Source organism: Psittacula echo (genome assembly GCF_963264785.1).
Source record: "Psittacula echo genome assembly, chromosome: 2".
NCBI classification, from domain to species: Eukaryota; Metazoa; Chordata; class Aves; order Psittaciformes; family Psittacidae; genus Psittacula; species Psittacula echo.
In genome coordinates, this window is record NC_137737.1 from 13435777 (window position 1) to 13454860 (window position 19084).

The 19084-nt window shown below is 47.7% G+C and overlaps 1 protein-coding gene across 1 annotated transcript in view; it reads left to right on the plus strand.

Annotated features, from left to right (window-relative positions):
- Positions 1-2781: 2781 nt before the first annotated feature.
- Positions 2782-19084, plus strand: part of ITGA9 (integrin subunit alpha 9) — a gene marked incomplete at both ends in the record, with an annotated part of 216486 nt that continues 200183 nt past the window's right edge. The window contains 3 exons of the mRNA XM_080610922.1: positions 2782-2951; positions 10658-10785; positions 12051-12157. Coding sequence (XP_080467048.1) covers positions 2782-2951; positions 10658-10785; positions 12051-12157 — 405 coding nt within the window. The remainder of the gene's footprint in view (positions 2952-10657; positions 10786-12050; positions 12158-19084) is intronic.

Below are 19084 nucleotides of genomic sequence, written 5' to 3' on the forward strand. Positions count from 1 at the left end.
GATTTTTGCATATTAGGCTTTCAAAATTCTGGCTTTCCACTCTATTCTTTTAGCTCTTATTACGAGACAATGATTTTTGATTTAATCATCAGCTTCTGTATCACCTAAGATTTGTATTGGCTCTACGTTCCACCCAGACAAAACTTCATGGATTCTCAACCTCTTTGGAAAGCTCTACCAGAGCTCTGCAAGAAAGGTAAGAGATAGTTTTCCAGCGGAAACATAACCTGAACATGTTACCTAGCAAAAGTAATTCTTCTTGCATTTGATGTATTTGGTTTCTTTCCATTTCCACAGTCAGAACATTATTGTGCTATTTCGTTCTGTTTTTCCTTAGCTCTACAAATCAGGTATTGTCAAGGGTGTGCTTTAGTGATGGTCCTATGGAGCTCCCCAGTTCATGCAAACAAGGAAGCTCAAGCAGTGAGTATGGGGATACAGAAATGCACATCCAGCTATTCCTGGTTTGAATGGTTCCCTCGCAAAGGGTCGGCACAAGATTCAATGTGTTATTCCTTGTTCTTGGCCCTTATTTCTATCATCATATTCATGTAACAGTACATTATTATTACGTTGTCACTGGCATTGGATGCTTCCCATTGCTTTCGTAAATGACATGCCAGGATTTTGTCAGCTGGACCTACACCATTGAGGCAGGCAGTTTCTGTTTCTGCTCGGACTGATAGAATTCCTCTTGGATTAAGCATTGTGACATGACTTCAGTATTTGGATGCACAGTAAAAGACAGGAGTGGATGGAAGTATGGCACTGCTGCTAGCCTTTCTCTGGATAGACTTTCTTGCCAAGAATGGGGAGCTGAAATTTTTTATGGACTGACACCGTTCTGTACCTCCAGCTGAAGTAAGTGATCGTCCCCCTGTACGGGGCACCGGTGAGTCTGCACCTCGAATCCTGTGTTCAGTTCTGTGCCCCTCACTACAAGAGAGACATTGAGGTGCTGGAGAGGGGATGGAGACGCGCAATGGAGCTGGTGCTGCAGGTCCCGGAGCACAAGTGTGATGGGGAACAGCTGAGGGACCGGGGGAGCTTTAGTCTGGAGAAGAGAAGGCTCAGGGGGACCTTACCGCTCTCTACAACTGCCTGACAGGAGGATGGAGCCAGGAGGGGGCTGGTCTCTGCTCCCAGGGAATAAGGTACAGGACAAGAGGAAACGGCCTCAAGCTGCACCAGGGGAGGTTTAGATGAAGGTGAGGGACAATTCCTTCCCCAATGGGTGCTCGGGCATTGGAACAGGCTGCCCAGGGCAGGGCTGGAGTCACTGTTCCTGGAAGTGTTCACACACTGTGTAAATGAGGCCCTCAGTGCCATGGGTTAGTGGTGGCCTTGGCAGTGCTGGGGAACTGTTGGACTTGGGGGTCATTTCCAACCTCATTGGTTCTACAACCCTATGAGTGAGTTGCATTGCAGAGTCCTCTTAGGAGGAGTTTCATTCACATTATCCAGCTGCTTCTCTTCCCTCCTCCTTCTGGAGGAGGATGAACCCCTCATTTTCCCCATGCTTCAGCCCATGTTCCCTTTAATGCTGTCAAATACATCATCTGGTGCTTGGGTAATTAATTGAAAAGCCTCATCACTTTCTTGCTTCAAAAGGCGGAGAATTTGTCTCAGCAGTGCTAATGGGATCATGTGGCATTTGTGGCCCTTGCTTTATCACAGCATATTGACTTTCTGTCTAAATTGGATTAATTTTATCTATATTGGTTGCACAGTTATAACCCCCCATTAAAATATTTTCATTAATTTTTATAAGTCTTCCTGCTAATAGAGGGTAAATGCTCTGTTGTTCTCACTCAGGGCTCTAATGAGCATATTGATCACAGAATCCCAGACTGGATTGTTTGAAGGGACCTTAAAGCTCCTCCAGTTCCAATCCCTGCCAGGGGGACACCTTCCACTAGAGCAGGTTGCTCCAAGCCCTGTCCAGCCTGGCCTTGAACACTGCTGGAAATGAGGCATTCACAGCTTCCTTGGTCCTTTCAGTTTGCTCATACACGAAAGGCTGAAGTTATTGATAAATGACTTTTTGTCTGATGCTGAGCACTGCACCACTTACATTTAGGACTGGAAAATGTTTACTTCTTCATAACCCTGGGCGTCCTCTCATGAAGAAGAAAGGTTTTGCACTACTCTAACCCCAAGGCAAGGCTGGCGGCCCCAGGGCAGGGCTGGTGGTCCCAAGGAAGGGCTGGTGGCCCGAGCCAAGCGGCGGAAGGCGTCCTCCGACGCCTCCTTCTGCACCCCAGCTTTGCGACGTCCCCCTTCTCCCTCCAGACGCTGGGCTTCAAGGGTCGGTCGCTGCTTCAACGCTGCTGACGAGAATGGAACCAGGGTGGGAGACCGTGTCCGAGCGGCAGCCGCAGGGCTGTTGTATGGGAGAGAGGGATGTCTGCTAAGGGAGGACGGGCGGAGGACCGGAGGCCCGTGCGTTCCGGTGCAGCGGTGCCGGGTGGAGCGCATCGTGTCCCGCGGCGGGGCCGGCGTGCGGCTGTGGCGTATCCCACGGCGTGTTCCGCCCGCAGCCGGCAGGGGGCGCCGGCGGAGCGGGGCGGACGGGGCGCGCAGTCCCCGCGCTTCGCGGCGCGGGGCGCAGCGGAGCAGCGGAGCGGGGCCGGGCCGGGCCGAGCGGAGCCGAGCGGAGCCGCGGGGCGGGCACAAAAGCGCCGCGCCCGGCAGCCCCGCCTGGGAGTCGGAGCTCGGCGGGCCGGTGCTCAGCGCTCAGCGGCGTCGGGACGGGCGGCTGCAGCCGCTGGGGCTCGCAGGATGCCGGCGGCTGCGCGGCGGCGCGGGGCACGGGTGCTATGGGCGCTGCTGTGGGTGTCCCTAGCGCGCTGCTACAACGTGGACCTGGGTCGCCCCGTGGTTTTCCAGGGCCCCAACGGCTCCTTCTTCGGGTACTCGGTGCTGCAGCACTACCACGACAGCACGCGGTGGTGAGTACCGCTGTCCCCCGCGGCAGCGCATCTCCTTCAGCACGGGAAGCGGGACCAGGCACGGCTGTTCCCCGCCGCTGTGTGCGGGCGGGGTGCGGTGGCTCCGCGCCCGTCGTGTGCGGGGGGATTCGCCGCGGTGTCACCCGGATCCCTCTCGATCCCCCCCGGTGTGCTGTGTTTTAACGCCGGTGGGGGCCCCTTCCCGGGCATCGTGAGCTCGCTGTCCCGGGCGGTGGTGTTCCTTGCGGGAAGCATGTAGTAGCTGATCCCCGTGACAGAAAACGCGTGGGGTGTGAAGGAGGGCGGGTCGTGCCGTGTTAAACGGGAGGAATTTTAGCAGCGGTAACCTCCAGGGAGGAAATCCCGACGGCTGGAAGGACGTTCCCGAATCAAACGGCGTTTGCCTCCGCCGGGTGCCCGCTGTTGGCGTGGGGGGCCGCAGAGGAAACGTCTGTGTAACTTACAAACGGCCAAGAATGAACGATGATAGAAAGTTTGTCTACATCTCAAAAAATTATGCAAACTGGCAAGCTGCTTGTTTTTCCCGTTCAGTGAAAAGAGCCTTGAAACGCAGTCTGTCTCTCTCTTGTCTGGGTCAGAGGCTCTTTGTTAGCATTAAAACTGATTTCTCTTAATTGGACCTAGTCGATGTCATCTGGTGCACTTTGAATGTGAGCAGGAGCCGCTGCTGCCAATAAGCGTCCACAAAGCTTGGCTTTATCTTTAACGCTGAGATACGGCCCCATCAGTCAGCTATTGATGTTGGAACTGTGGAGCGCTGTGATATAAATAAATGTATTCATGCTGGCATCCAGTTCTTTAAAAATGAATTTCTTTCACGCCCTTTAGTTCGAGCAGTTGCATGCTCTGCCTTGCTCCATAGTGGCTTTCATGCAGCATTCATTTTTAAGGACTTATCAGAAGACTTCATAGAGGAAAGGCGCTTTGGGAGATGAAAAGCTCTCAGTTAAAGCAATGCTTAACTTGGAGCAGGAACCAACTAAGGACGCAGAGGCTGAAAGCCACTTGTGTTCCACACAGATTGCTGGGGATGCACAGCGGTGCAAATGAGATGCTGGTCTAGTGATGGGGTGGAATTGAAATGATTTGTTGCTCCTTGTGAAGGTGTCTGTCATGCTGATCAATAACAGGAATTATGTGCAGATAGCACCTGGGATTTTTAGTTTGGAAGGGGAGGTGAACTAGGGAGGGGAGTCTCCCAGGTATCCCGCTTTATTTGGCAGTGATGATGGAATAGCAGTGTTGGGCATCCATCTAAAGGCAGGCATCTGTAAGAAGTCTGATGTTTGGAAGTAAAGATGCCAATTCTGCAAACTTCAGTTTCGTGAAAACAGAGCTTCTGCATGGAAGAATGGAGCCGTGGCTCTCAGCACCCAGGAGTAGACAAGTATCTAAGATAATGAAGTGGTTTTAAATAAATGAGTTGCTAGCCCTATTGCCTAGAAGGGTTAACAGGTCTTAAGATGGTCAGCATCGACACTGTCCAAAATCATGAGGGCTTGATTGTCACTACTGACGGAGAAACTCCTCTTTTCATTATGGAGCTGTGGAGTTTGTTTTCATGGATGCTTTAAAATCCCGTGCCCAGCAGAGGCTGGGATAAGAAGGCTGGGTGATGTTGTTTACACTCTCCTTGATTCTAGTATGCTCTCCACAGCTGTGCTCTTAGTGTGCACATGCATCTTAGACTGGAGGTCAAGGATTATATAGTACTGTTTTAAACCATATTTATACTGTACAGAATCTTATACATCCCTTTGGAACATAAAATCTCTGATTTCAAGTTTAAACTGATAACCACTTGCAGGGTATTGAAATACAAGATACAACCCCAGTTTATTGGATGAGTGCAGTGGGAAATGCTTAGTAAAATTCATGCCATTTTTCAGATTTGACAGATTTTTGTGTGTTGAAGCTTTTGTGTGCAGAGATGTAGCTATAGAGCTGTTTCCTTAAGTGGCTTGTACTGGTTGATTTGTATTCCATGTCCTTCCATTCTCTTGTAAATGTGATATTCTGGGGAAAGGCTGAAGCCTGTTATGTATGTAGGAAAAATGTTTTCTATTCGACCCATTGTAGCATACACCTCCTGTTAGTAGTTGTAGAGTTAGTGCCTGCGTTTGTGTGCCCGTTTTCTTCTTACCTTTGTAGCTTTTATATACCCAAAGAAGAGTTATGATTTCAGTTCCCTCAAGTCTGTTTGGCCGATATCCCACAATGGGCAGTAGTTCAGCTAAGTCAACTTCAGACAGTGATATTTTGGGCACTCATAGCTTGCCTGGTGAGCTGTGCATTATGTGAGCTTGCAAAAATGTGGTTGATCATATCTGAGGCTGATAGGGCTCCTGCCTATCTAACACTATTTAATGTGTTAATATGTTCTCAAGCATTTCAGGGTGTTGTCATGAAAGTTCAAGGGCTTCTTGCTCTTTATTCCCTGAGGGTCTGATAGTCACCTAATGCATTTCTGATCATGAGAGTGTGTTATTCCTGGTAGCTTGTCCATGTGTTTGTGTGTGTTTACATATCAGTGTGCCTGTATATATAGTCACTGAGTTATATTAAAATGGTATCTGTATGACCAGGTTAGAATAGAATCATAGAAGAGAATCATAGAATAGAATCATAGAATAGTTAGGGTTGGAAAGGACCTTAAGATAACTAGTTCCAACCCCCCTGACATGGGCAGGGACACTTCACACTAAACCATGCCACCCAAGGCCTCAGCCAACCTGGCCTTGAACACCGTCAAGGATGGAGCACTCACAGCTTCCCTGGGCAACCCATTCCAGTGCCTCACCACCCTCACAGTAAAGAATTTCTTCCTTATATCCAATTTAAACTTCCCCTGTTTAAGTTTGAACCCGTTACCCTTGTCCTGTCACTACAGTCCCTGATGAAGAGTCCATCCCCAGCATCCTTGTAGGCCCCCTTCAGATACTGGAAGGCTGCTCTGAGGTCTCCACGCAGCCTTCTCTTCTCCAGGCTGAACAGCCCCAACTTTCTCAGCCTGTCTTCATGCGGGAGGTGCTCCAATCCCCTGATCATCCTCGTGGCCCTCCTCTGGACTTGTTCCAACAGTTCCATGTTCTTTTTATGTTGAGGACACCAGAACTGCACACAATACTGCAAGTGAGGTTCTTCAGTGTTTCAGCTGTTTTCCAACACCACAAAGGCACCTGTCTGTATTACCTATATAGGCCTGCAGGCTTCCAGTAAACCTATTCAGGGCTTGGCGATTCCTGAGGATTTATATTAGCCAAGTGTTCTTGCAGGAGGAAAGAAAGGGGGAAGGAGAAATATTTGCCTTGAAATATTACCTCAGATAAATGTGAATAGTTAGGCTGCCATACAGCCATTGACACAGAAATTATGTTGGAGCATGGGTGTTCAGCCTCCACTATGATTGAGTAAATCAGTGCCTTTGACTTGCCTTGAAATAGTTAATTGTGGCAATGCTTCCATTTAGGAGCTGTTTTTGCACGATTCTCGTCTCAAGGAAAGCTTGTCATCACAGATGTGCTGAGGTTATTGTACTTCTGACAATGTCTCCTTTTCCTTCCTTAAGCGGGTTTTATGGCTGTAAATCCTGAAAGGTTTACCCAGTTCCCCGTCATTGCCTTTTTCAGCTGAGTAAGGAACCAGGTGGCTGCTTGCATTTGGAGCAGAGACAAGCTGCAGTGCTTCTGTTCTCTGGATGTAATTTTGAAGCTTGGAGTAAAGACTCAAGTAACAAGCAAGAAACCACCTCAGACAGCTTAAAAAGAAACAAATGTCAATTTTTGCCCCATTAAAAAATGTTAATAATGTGACATTTCTTGTCGTTCTGTTTCGAAATGCTACTTTTATCTCTCTCCTTTCTTCTCCCTATGCCTCCTTCTAGCTGACACCCCCAAATCCCTCAGCAAGTCCAGGGTAGCAGTTTTATCCTTTCTGGCAACATGATCTGGCACGACAAAGCAGTGGAGTCAGTTTAGTTGCACGGTGTCCTGCTGTGAGTTTTACAATAAGGAATGAGTCTGGTTTCTGTGCTGTTGCTTCATTCCTTCAGCCCTGCTCTTCACAGGATTGCACTGCTGCTGAAATAATGAAGGCTGTTCTGCATCTCAGGCTGGACCAATATGTGATGTTAGTGCATAGAATCCCAGACTGGTTTGTGTTCAAAGGGACCTTAGAGCTCATCCAGTTCCAACCCCCTGCCACAGGCAGGGACACCTTCCACTAGAGCAGGTTGCTCCAAGCCCTTGTGTCCAACCTGGCCTTGAACACTGCCAGGGATGGGGCAGCCACAGCTTCTCTGGGCGCCCTGTGCCAGCGCCTCAGCACCCTCACAGGGAAGAACTTCTGCCTAAGAGCTCATCTCAATCTCCCCTCTGTCAGGTTAAAGCCATTCCCCTTGTCCTGTCCCTACAGACCCTTGTCAAAAGTCCCTCTCCAGATTTCTTGTAGCCCCCTTTAGCATGGTTGTACTTTGTGTGGAACCAGAAGAAGGTGCAGGAACAGGCTGACCCTGTGAAGGCTTGGTGTTACTTTAACAATGCTCTGTTGCACAAATGATGTAGTGATGCTTTAGATGCCACTGTGGTGTTTTGGTGAGTTGGGGCTTGATCTTGTTGGTCACAGGTCACCCATCTGCCATCCAGATAACAGCCCTCCTGCTTCTTGCTTTGCATGTAATGGATGAATCACTAGGGTTTTTGTTTCAAGGGCTTAGCCAGTGACAGAGACCTCTCTGAAGGGAATAAACTCAGCTGGGCCATGCTGGTGGTGCCCCTCCGCTGGTGCTGCTTGTGAAATCAGCTGCGGTATGCGAGGATATATTTAAAGACTTATTTCTCTGCCACTTAACATTATGGTGAGGTGAGGTACCTACACTCCCCAGTCCTTGAGCTGCGATTGCCTAATCACTGCTGGCATGCTGGAGGCTGATGCTTAATGTGCTTGGCATCTCTCCATGCCATCGGTCAGCTCGACACTTCAGTGTTCCTTCTGCTAAATGCAGCACTTAATTTCCAAATCTGTATGTCCCAAGGGTCAATCACCAGCAAAGTGGTAGCCACTGTTCTGCAGGAAGTAATTTTCAGGAGGTGTGGATTCCCCTGTGGCTAGGAAAGCTTCTTCTCATCCTTTAACGTTGGCTGCTGCTGAAATGTCATGGTTTCTAGCCACAGAGCTGTGTAGTTGTCTCTGTACAGATCAGGGTGTTTGTCCTTGAGTGCGTGAGTTTAAATGCAAGAAAAGAAGGTTAAATGGCCTCTGCCTACTGCTTCTCATGTTGGTTTAGACCGCAGTACTTCATCATGCCAGACGGAACAGGAGATCTCCAAATGTTTCACTTGCTGGGATCTAGGTGCAAGAATGAAAGCATGAGACAAGATCCTAAGATGACACAGTGTGTGATGTAGGTGAAATACCAAATTTGAATGTATGGACATTCAGGACAATCCAAAACAGACCTGCTTTTGGCACACATCGCCAGTTGCCTTTACTGGCTGCTTCCTTCTGCTCGGTCCACATGCAGAAACGGCAGCAGATGTTTTCTTTTCAAAAGGCCCTTTTGCTCAAGGCAGCAATATTGTCTGTGCCAGTAGCCTACTCAAGTCATTCATAATCAATTTTTCCCATTCAGCTGTTTAAAGAGAGCTGAAGAGTCTTTGTAATGTAGGCTCCTTCATCTCCATCTTGCATTCTGCAACCCAAGGTATCGTGTGCCCTGATTGCTGAATCATATTTACTTTTCTTAGGTTAGGGCAAAGCTTCTTTTAGACTGGAGGTCAGTGTGGCCTACATTATCTTGTTGTTCTAACAGGTCATAGAAACAGTTTCTTGCCATTTGCAATTTGAACCTGCAACTCTTTAAGCTAGTAATATCCCCCCTTATTTATTTTTGTTAGACCTCATGAATGTCAATAAGTGAATGACATGCATTCATCGCCTGTGTAAATGAAATGATTGGCATTTGATTTTCTGCCTGCCGCCTGCCTAGTGGGATTTCCATTTGGAGCTATTATTTCAGGCTCCTTTGCACTCGCTCCCAAATGTGTGCAGGCTTTGTAGTTTTTAGCAATTTATGTATTTTAGACATTAATTCTTCACAGTTGTGAAAACATGTGTGTTGTAGAGTGCAGCCCCATCTAACTTCTCTAAATGATACAGGTCAGTGCGTGAAACACTGGAGAAAATGGTCATTTAATGTAAGGCTTTCCTCTTCTTTTGTAAATACATTCCCAAGTGCCACAGGGCAGTTTACAGGGAGGAGATGTGCTGCTGTTTGGTGTAGATCAGACTCTGATGTGGGAGCAGCTCTTCTAGGTAGCTGAGGTTGACCCTCTATACATGCATGCCTTGTGCCTTGGGTGTCCCTGTGTGTGCTGGGATGGTGATGATGGGTGGTGGTTGGGGATGGAACTTTAAATTGAAGGATGAAAGGAAAGTTGCTGAAAACAGGGAAAGCTTCCATTCTGACCCTGGTGCTGGGTTGTCCACCTGTGCCATGGGTGGGCTGTGCATGAGGGCTGACTTTGCGTCAGTAGCTCTTCACCCCTTCAGTGGCTAAACCGAGAGCAGTGTCTCCTTGAGCTGCTGCTGCCTCCTAAGTAGCAGCCTGGATCTACACATGTGAGTGCTGGAGGCTTAGCCCTTTAGAGATGGTTGCCTTCCAGCCCTGGGCTTAACTTCAGCAAGGATGTTGTTACCTTCAGAAACTCTGCCCTGACTCACAGCGTGACAGCATCAGCAGAACTGATACTAAACTACCTGGTGCTCCCCACCATGCTCCCTCGAGTGCGTTCCTTCTACTTCAGCGCCCTCCTCATCCTCGTGTGCCCAGATTCTGGCTCACAAGGTGGGAAAGATTGTCCGTTAAATGAGGAGGCATAATAAGGGCTCCCTTAATACTTGTGCTTTGCCTGTAATCCTCCTCAAAAAGCATTCCTTAGGGCACAAGTAGCTGCCAGCTTGCTAAGCAGTTAACTGGATCATAACACAAGTGATTAAAAAGTGTTCATCATCTTTCAAGGGTGCGTTAAGGAACCCTATGGTCAGAGCTGTGCGTTGGTTCTTCACAGAGACACCAGCTCTCACGTGGGGTAAATAGCCTTCACAGCCTTAATGGTAAATGTTGGTTGATAGCAGCGCATTGTGGAAGAGATTTGCTCCTGTGTTGCTGGTTGGGGTTTTTGCTGTTGTTCTTTAAAGTTGTGATTACATGAAATGTTCTGAGCATGGGGTGCCTCAGCTTCCTAAACAAGTTTATTAATCTTTGGCTGGGTGGCAAGCGTGCAGGTTCAGATTCCATCCTCTCGTTGGTGTGTGTATTGTGTTAGCTCTTGGGCTGATAGGGATGTAGCTAAAACTTAGGAAAAATAGATGCAGCTGCTGTTGTCCATTCTAATACCTTCCTAAATGCTTTCAGAGGGCAGGGTGTGTGTGGGGGGTTACTTTAAAAGTGTGACAATCCTAATGGGAATTTAACTTGTTAAAGTATTTGTGGCTTCACTGGGGGAAAATGCCTTTATTGTGTGTGGTGTTTTCAGTTTGAATCAATGTCAGTGTTTCACAAGGCTGCTGAGAAATGTCCTTTTGCTGGGGAAGCTCTGGCAATGTGAACCTTGCTGTTGGTTGGTTGCTCGTTTCTGTCTTTTCTCCTGAAATTAATTGCTTGTTACTTTGCTTTTGGTTTCCAGGGTCTTGGTTGGTGCTCCCAAGGCAGACTCTAAATACAGCACCTCTGTTCAGTCCCCAGGAGCAGTGTTTAAATGCCGAGTCCATACCAACCCTGACAGAAGATGCACCGAGCTGGATATGGGGCGAGGTGGGTAGTTATGATGCTTGGGGGAGGGAGAAAGGGGGAACCAAAAAGCACCAATCCAAATGACTCGCAATTGAAGAGGCTCCAAGACATTGAAAGGGATTTGCCAGCCTCTCTTGATGGATTTTAAGCACTGATAGTAAAGGTGTCATATTCTCTTCAGCATTATGGAATAGCATCCCACCGGGTGCTGGTGTCCTCTCAGTGGCCCTGTTTGCTCTCCCCAGTGAGTAACCAGGCAAAGGTGGGGTTTTCCCTTCTTACCCTAAGCTGCTGCCTATTCCCTACTTTCTTCAGTGTGACTTTGCAGCGTGTTGGTGGGTGAGGGTTTGGGAGCGCTGCTGCCCGCTCCAGGCAGTGCTGAAATAAGGGAGTGTGGATGACTCCACATGGTGTTGTGGTGGTCTTGTAATGTATGCTGTAACCAGCAACGTGGAGATCAGTGGGCTCCCTCATCATGCAGCACATAATTCCTTGGGTTTACTTTTTTTTCTGTCCTACAGGAAATAAGTTTCTCAGCAACAGCCATGCTTGTACACTATTGTGCAGGATTAGGACTGACTTGGGTTGCCCTCATGTACTGTCTTGAGTCAGGGGAAGGTGGAGTCCTAAAGTAAAACTCTGATCTAAAACCTTATGCTTGATTCTGATGGAGGAAATTGAAGCCTTTTAATGTTTTGTTTCTCATGGTGAGGTGTGGTATTCCTTTCTCTGCCTATAGAAGAAGGCATGTTAGTATTGTTCAGCCTTCCATGACTGAGTCAAGTAAGATTTATTTTTATGAAGCTTAGGTGTGTTAAAGCAGTGCTTTGGCTAAGTTTGGTTTGTCCAGCTACTGTAATGTAAAGCGTCTGTCATGGATTCATGAATACTGCATGATGGGATCTCAGATTTAGGTTTCAGTTGTCTTTTTTTAAGTGCCCAGATCTCTTCTTTTCTAGAGTAATTTGCTTTGATTGCATTCTGCAAGCAGCTCCACATCTCTCCCATTGAATTCAGTTGGAAGGTTTATTCAAGTAGAGTGTGGACTTGATGTAATAGCTACTCACTGTTCAGGACAGGGTCTGTCCTCCACTAGGTATTTGTATGGTGCCTAGTATGAGTATTATCGCGATTAACGTGTACAAGATCTAATAATCAGTCTGAAAGGGAAAAGAAATGCACTGTGAGGTGGATGTTTGATGGTCAGTCCCTTTTCTTGTAGGGATTCTTTGATGGGTATTTAAAACTCATGTCTCTGCCTTGCTGCCTTTCCCCTCTTTCTGTAGGCAACTCTCGGGGCATGCTCTGTGGCAAGACCTGCAAAGAAGACAGAGATGATGAATGGATGGGTGTGAGCCTGGCTAGACAGCCGAAGGCTGGTGGAAGCGTGCTGGTAAGTCCGTTCTTTCCTTTGATCTCATTAAAACTGCTGCTGCTGTCTGACTCCTATGCTAAACACATCAGGATTAATGTGCTCGGCAGTGACTGAAAGAGTCCAGCTTTACAGGCAGCAAATTCTGTACTCTCTTCCTTAAAGCGGAAGGAAAAGTGAGCCCTAGCCAGGAAGCTTTATTTATAGAGGGAGGACTTCAAAGCTGTCACACCTGACTTGTGTCACCCAGGGGCTTCCTCCTAAATCTGAGGGATTAAATCTTTGAACCGAATAAATAGAACTTTGTCTGGGAGGTACCTGCTAGTTTGTTCTTCTGGTTGTTTCTCTGTGTTTATGTCTGGCATATGTATGCATCCACTTTCCCCGAGTGCAGGTATTGCATGTCAGAACTCACACTGAGAAATGTAAGATGAGTCTTTGTGGTGATATTTTTCCTTTATGTATATCAATTTTCCATTAATGATGCATTAGAGCTGTGAGCAGAGATGACTTGATTGTGTGTGGGCGGCCTTGTTGTCTTTGATACGGTTGCCATGCACATAGACAGGTCAAGGCAAACAGATGTGATCCTTAGGATGTGGAACTTATCTTTGCAATACATTTCCTGTGCTGGAAAAAGATAATCATAAGGAGAGCTGAGCAAAAACCTTTCCAAAATACATGGTTATTTTATGATCAATAGTTGTCTGCATTTACATCCGCAAGTAGATTCTGACTGTCTCCTGAGTGAACCTGTCTGCAGGAATGTTAACTGAAATGTAAGCGTATTGCAGCGAAATACTGTGCACAGTATGTGTGGCAGGCAAATTTCAGGCTAGTGTCCAGCTCTGACAACTATCTAATTCTAAACACTGCTGTTTGGGAGTTGGAAACTTCCACTACTACCCCATCTTTCCAATGGGGTAAGGGATTGCCCTGGTACGTGACATCAAACTGTCACAAAGCTGGTAGTGAGAAAGACCTTGTGCAACGATTACTGTGTCAACGACCCATGTAAAGGCAAGTAGGTAAAGCTGCTTCACTCAAAGGCATTCTGCTCTGCACACAAGAGCCCAAACATGCCCCAAGTCGTTGCACAACAACTTCTCCGTGGGGGAGCAGGTGGTTTTGATGCTTCACTGCAATAGTAAGTACTGTGGTGTTTTATCTGATCATCTCGTTTTGTGTACAGCTTGCCAGTGCTATAGGGGCCAGCCGATGCTCTGCTTTATGTGGATGTTTTAAATGGGTGCAGTACCAGAGGAGGAGGGGAAAGAGGGGCATAAATAAAATGTACTACAAACAGGAACAGCAGAGCAGAAAATTCAGGCATTCATGCTAGTGTGATTCATATTTTCAAGGGATATCCTGATCTGTATGTCTACTCAGAGTAAACTTGGGCTTGTTCAGCCTGGCGAAGAGAAGGCTCCTTAAGGGGAGACCTTAGAGCAGCTCCAGTGCCTAAAGGGGCTACAAGAAACCTGGAGAGGGGCTTTGGACAAGGGCCTGTAGGGACAGGACAAAGGGAATGGCTTTAACCTGACAGAGGGAAGATTGAGATGAGCTCTTAGGCAGAAGTTCTTCCCTGTGAGGGTGCTGAGGCACTGGCACAGGTTGCCCAGAGGAGCTGTGGCTGCCCCATCCCTGGCAGTGTTCAAGGCCAGGTTGAACGGGGCTTGGAGCAACCTGCCCTAGTGGAAGGTGTCCCTGCCCGTGGCAGGGGGTTGCAGCTGGATGAGCTTTAAGGTCTCTTCCAACCCAAACCAGTCTGGGATTTTAAACCAGCCCTCTGACAAGATTATATTGCTCTCACCAAGTAGATCATGTCTGCATGCTTGAGGATGTTTAAATATTTAATTCTTATTGCAATTTGTTGCCAAAGTGCCTGGTCTTAAACTACTAATTACACATCTGTGCACATCTGTGTGTAGACAGAGCTTGGAATGAAGGCCATAAGGATTCCATCATGGATGGAAAATACCTGTTTGTTTCAGGGCTTTGTTACTGTCTGTTTTGAGATAACTTCTAAATGAAAAAGATTCATGACTTTCCCATAAGCAGATTGTTTTCATACACGTGCTCTTTTAATTTGAAAGATCAGGATTTCTTTTAAATGCAGCTCTTCTTTGAAGCCCCTGGGAGAAACTGCTGTTCAGGGGGGACATGTCTGAATGTGGGTTTACAGCCTTATCTGCTGAAATTTAGCTTTTTACTGAAATTACCAGCAAACTCTCATAAGTGATTCCCTGTAGTTAGGAGAGAGTACATATATACCTATATATGTATAGTGTCAGGCATTACAGCTCTATTTTCTGCACCTCTTTCAGGGATTCCTCTAAGTCAGGGTGGTATTTTTGTGGTCAATAACCCTGGATGGATTACAGTTGGTTGCCTTTTAAACCCATGTGAAATATTCACATTCTGTGTTAGTCCCACAGTTTAACTGTGGATTGTACAATAAAGTTGTTGCTTTTGCTTTGAAAACCCTTAGTGGCTGAAATTGCTGTCTTATCAGCCTTCCCCATTGCCTTGTAAGAGAACCAGCTTCAGTGGAACGGGTGGTAGGGAGGTGAGGAGGTGCAGGGGGAGGCTTTAGCGGGTGTTCAGTTAAAAATGGATTGTGTTTGAGCCCATGTTGGGCCAGGATGTTACTGAACCAGGGTTTTATGTTTGTGTGATGAACTGAACAGAAAAGCAATGAGGATTTAAACAAACGAAGAAGTGAGGTTAGCTAAAAGAAATTCTGTGGCTTCCTGTCCCCGGGTATGCTGTCAGCCAATATTTGCATTAATCTAACTGCTGCAATAGTAGAGCTGAGATTGCCAGCTCTTTCCAAACTGCAATGGCAAAAGTCCTCATTTTACTCTCTTGGGAGAGGAGCTGGGGACAGTGCATTATGATTTGGAGATCAGCCACGTCCTTCAGTCTTGGTCTTCCTAAAGACCTGCCACATCTGTTATAACTGGTTTTATATCAGGTGTTGCTATTTTTCATTTTAAGCAGTTGATTGGCTTACTGGCACATTTAGGGACTCTGTGTGTGTCTGTAGAAAAACCCATCACTGCAGCAAAGCCAAATGCCTCCTAGGGGAGAGCAAATCAGAAGTGGTCTGACAGTGGCACATTCAAAAGTACCTTGTTTGGACTCTGACTTTAGGAGTCAGCAGAGGGTTCTATAAGGACCGTGCATTCAGATGGGGTGCTTGGCCTCTGAAGTCAGGCCTGGGTCTCTCATGTTGCTTTTCGTATGGTGCAAAGTCTGTGTCTGGTGTTAAAAAGAGCGAAGCATCTGCAGTTCTGAATTTGCCTGTTCATTATGTTGTGGTAATGCAATGTCTGCCATCAACAGAGACTTCCACATGCTTTGCCCAGAAGTGGTTGATTTCATAGAATAAGAGAATCCCAGACTGGTTTTGGCTGGAAGGGACCTTAAAGCTCATCCAGTTCCACCCCCTGCCACAGGCAGGGACACCTTCCACTAGAGCAGATTGCTCCAAGCACCGTCCAACCTGGCCTTGAACACTGCCAGGGATGGGGCAGCCACAGCTTCTCTGGGCACCCTGTGCCAGTGCCTCAGCACCCTCACAGGGAAGAGCTTCTGCCTAAGAGCTCATCTCAATCTCCCCCCTGTCAGGTTAAAGCCATTCCCCTTGTCCTGTCCCTACAGGCCCTTGTCCAAAGCCCCTTCCAGGTTTCTTGTAGCCCCTTTAGGCACTGGAGCTGCTCTAAGGTCTCCCCTTCAGGAGCCTTCTCTTCTCCAGGCTGAACCAGCCCAGCTCTCTCAAGCCTGGCTCCAGAGCAGAGCTGCTCCAGCCCTCGCAGCATCTCCGTGGCCACCTTTGGACTCACTCCAACAGCTCCATGTTCCTCTTGTGCTCTTGCCCCAGAGCTGGATGCAGGACTGTGGGGGGAGTCTCACCAGAGCAGAGGGCGCGAATCCCCTCCTTCAACCTGCTGCTCACACTCTGAGGATGCAGCTAGCACATGGTTGGTTTCTGGGCTGCAAGTGCACACTGCCGGCACATCTCCTTCAAGGGTTTGCATCCTTTCTCCCCTATGCCATGGTAGAGCCAGAGCCTGTGCCCTGGCAGCAGCTGCTGAGCACCAAAGTGTTCTGATGGCTTTGTCATTGCACAGGAGCTCACCTGTGGCTTGCATCAAAAAAAGGGTTTATAAACTGTTAATTGTTTGTAATCACCTTAGGGAGGGAAAAAAAACCCACAGAATAACCCTCTCCACAGCATCAAATTCAGGTGACTCGTCTCTGTTCCCAAGAACTCCCTGGGCATGTGCCACCCAAGAAGGAAGGCTGTGTCCACCTTTGGGAGCACATCACCTTGTCTCAGCAACATTGAATAATTCAGGGGCCGCGTACTGTAATCCAACTAGACGTTGTTGTGAAGGCAGAAGAACCAAAAGCAGCTGTGGAGGAGCCATGGCAGGGAGACAAATGTGCTGGCTGCAGAGGAAGGAGTTTTGTGTGGGGAAGAGGAGCTGCTGTACATCCTATCTATTGGGAAAATGTCAAATCCTGCAGCTGTGGCGTGGAGGAGTCCGGGGAAGCCCCTCCTGAGGTAACAGAGGTGGAGCTCATCGCTCGGAGCTATGGTTATGAGCTGTCCGCAGGCTCAGGCTGTCAGTGGTGAACTGTAGCGTGCCTGAATACGCAGAATGCTGAAGGCACAGGAAAGTGATCATTAACAAACCCAAACAACCCCAAGCCCAAACCCCAGCAGATTAGGTGTGCCCAGGATTGCTGTGTTGAGCCCCCAGCCCCCAGCTGATTGTGAATGTACTTCCTGTGCAGCAGCTTCTTTTTCTCTCCTTATATTGTTCTATCTCTCTTGGCCTCTGCACCTCACTCCTGCGCAAAGCCTCCTGCTTGTGATGAATTGCTGCTGCTGCTCTCCCCAGCTCTGCTGTTTCTGCTCCTCTGGGAGAGATTAGTAGGTTAATTTATGTGAGTCCCTTGCAGTTTCCGAGATATTGTAGATTCCTGGACATTTTATGTCACAATGCTTTATTTATCCTTCCATAGTTTTAAAAAATACTCTTGCTCAGTTTCCGTTTGATTTTGTATCTGGAGTGGGGGTTGACTTGACTGTCACTTTAATGGTATGTGTCTTTATGGGGCTGCCTTTAAGAGGGTTGTGCATGTATTTGTGCTCGCAGCACACATCTGTCAGGAGAGAAACTATTTCCTGGTTACTCTGAAAGCTAACATTTCACGTGCTGCTTTTTTGTTGCTGTTGGATCTTGCATGGGTGGTGCATGGGATTAAAATCATAACTGAGCTTCCTTAAAGCACATAAAGGAGTCCCCAGAGCTGCTCTTTGCAGGACTCCTCACATGCATTTGGCTGTTGAGCAGAGTGCCTTCAGAAGCATCCACCACAGCGTGGTGCAGAGCTTTCCATGGCTCCTGGAGTCTCTCCATGACAGCCGTCTTCAGTGAACATGCACTTCTCCTTGAGAACTGGGAGTTAGTAAAGCCACAAATGCCAAACTCCAAGTGCAGCACTGCTAACAGCAGAGTAGGCCTTTGCACAACTGGTTTTGCTGTTTCAGTTAAAGAAAGGTATTACCATTTTATGTCTTTCTGGGGTTAAGTATATGGGAAGAGACTTGTGTTGGCTGCTGGATTGAATTTTGAGCATCCCAGCGGATGATATACTTCCCAGGTCCTTTCCTGGAGCATCTCTCCTATGCAGACAAGCTGAAAGTTGTGTTTCTTCAGCCTGGAGAAGAAAAGGCTCTGGGGAGACCTTAGAGCAGCTCCAGTGCCTAAAGGAGCTACAAGGAACTTAGACAGGGGCTTTGGACAAGGGCCTGCAGTGACAGGACAAGGAGAATGGCTTTAACCTGACAGAGGGGAGATTGAGATGAGCTCTTAGGCAGAAGCTCTTCCCTGTGAGGGTGCTGAGGCGCTGGCACAGGGTGCCCAGAGAAGCTGTGGCTGCCCCATCCCTGGCAGTGTTCGCGGCCAGGTTGGACAGGGCTTGGAGCAACCTGCTCTAGTGGAAGGTGTCCCTGCCTGTGGCAGGGGGTTGGAACTGGATGAGCTTTAAGGTCCTTTCCAACCCAAACCATTCTGTGATTCTGTACTAAATAGGTGACACAACTGTGCGTGTCTTATGGATATATTTTTTAATGATGTTGGGATGCTCCCATGGGCAGCTGTAAGGTGCTGAGGCAGAAAAGTGGAGAAGCACAAAAGGAAGGATGAGAGAGGGTATCTTGCATGGGGAGGATAGGGCCAAATGTGGGGATCATGAAGGGGGCTGATGCAAAGTTACCAGGAAAAGCTGGAAGTATGTGGAGGAGATGTTTTGTAGCATAGAGGCTGCTCTGTTTGCATGGGACCAAGCCTTAAATGATATAAATTAACACATCTACACCGACTTCAGTAACTCTAGACCAGCTGGAGATATGGCCCGGCATGTGCTCAAGTTCAAAGCCTTTGCTGTTTCTCATTTCATTTCCTTTCATTCCAACAAATCTATGAGTATCAGACAACCTAGGGCTTTTCTGGCAGCAACTCAGTGTTAATTGTTTGCAGCAAATGGGTTATGAGAAGGTGTGAACCAGTCTCCGCATTGCTTGTATGTGTTCCTGCGTGTGGCAGCTGTACTGAGCAAGTGTCTGGGTGAGACTGGTGTAGGTATGGCTTTGCAGGATGATCTTATTGTTCACTATGAAGGGAAAGGCATCCCCATCGCTGCAGCTCGTCTGTACCTTTACGGATGTTGCACTCTTGTTGCTACAAAGTCTCTGGTACTTTCACTTAAGCTCATTACCAGTAAGCAAGGCTCAGCTCTTCTTGTCACCAGAAACACTGCTGCTTTTCTCAGCAGGACAAGCCTTTGACTCACTCATCCTCTGGTGGGATGACCTTCTAACGTGGTCTTAGTAACCTGAGTCTTAACATCTGTTCTGATCCCCCTATGTGT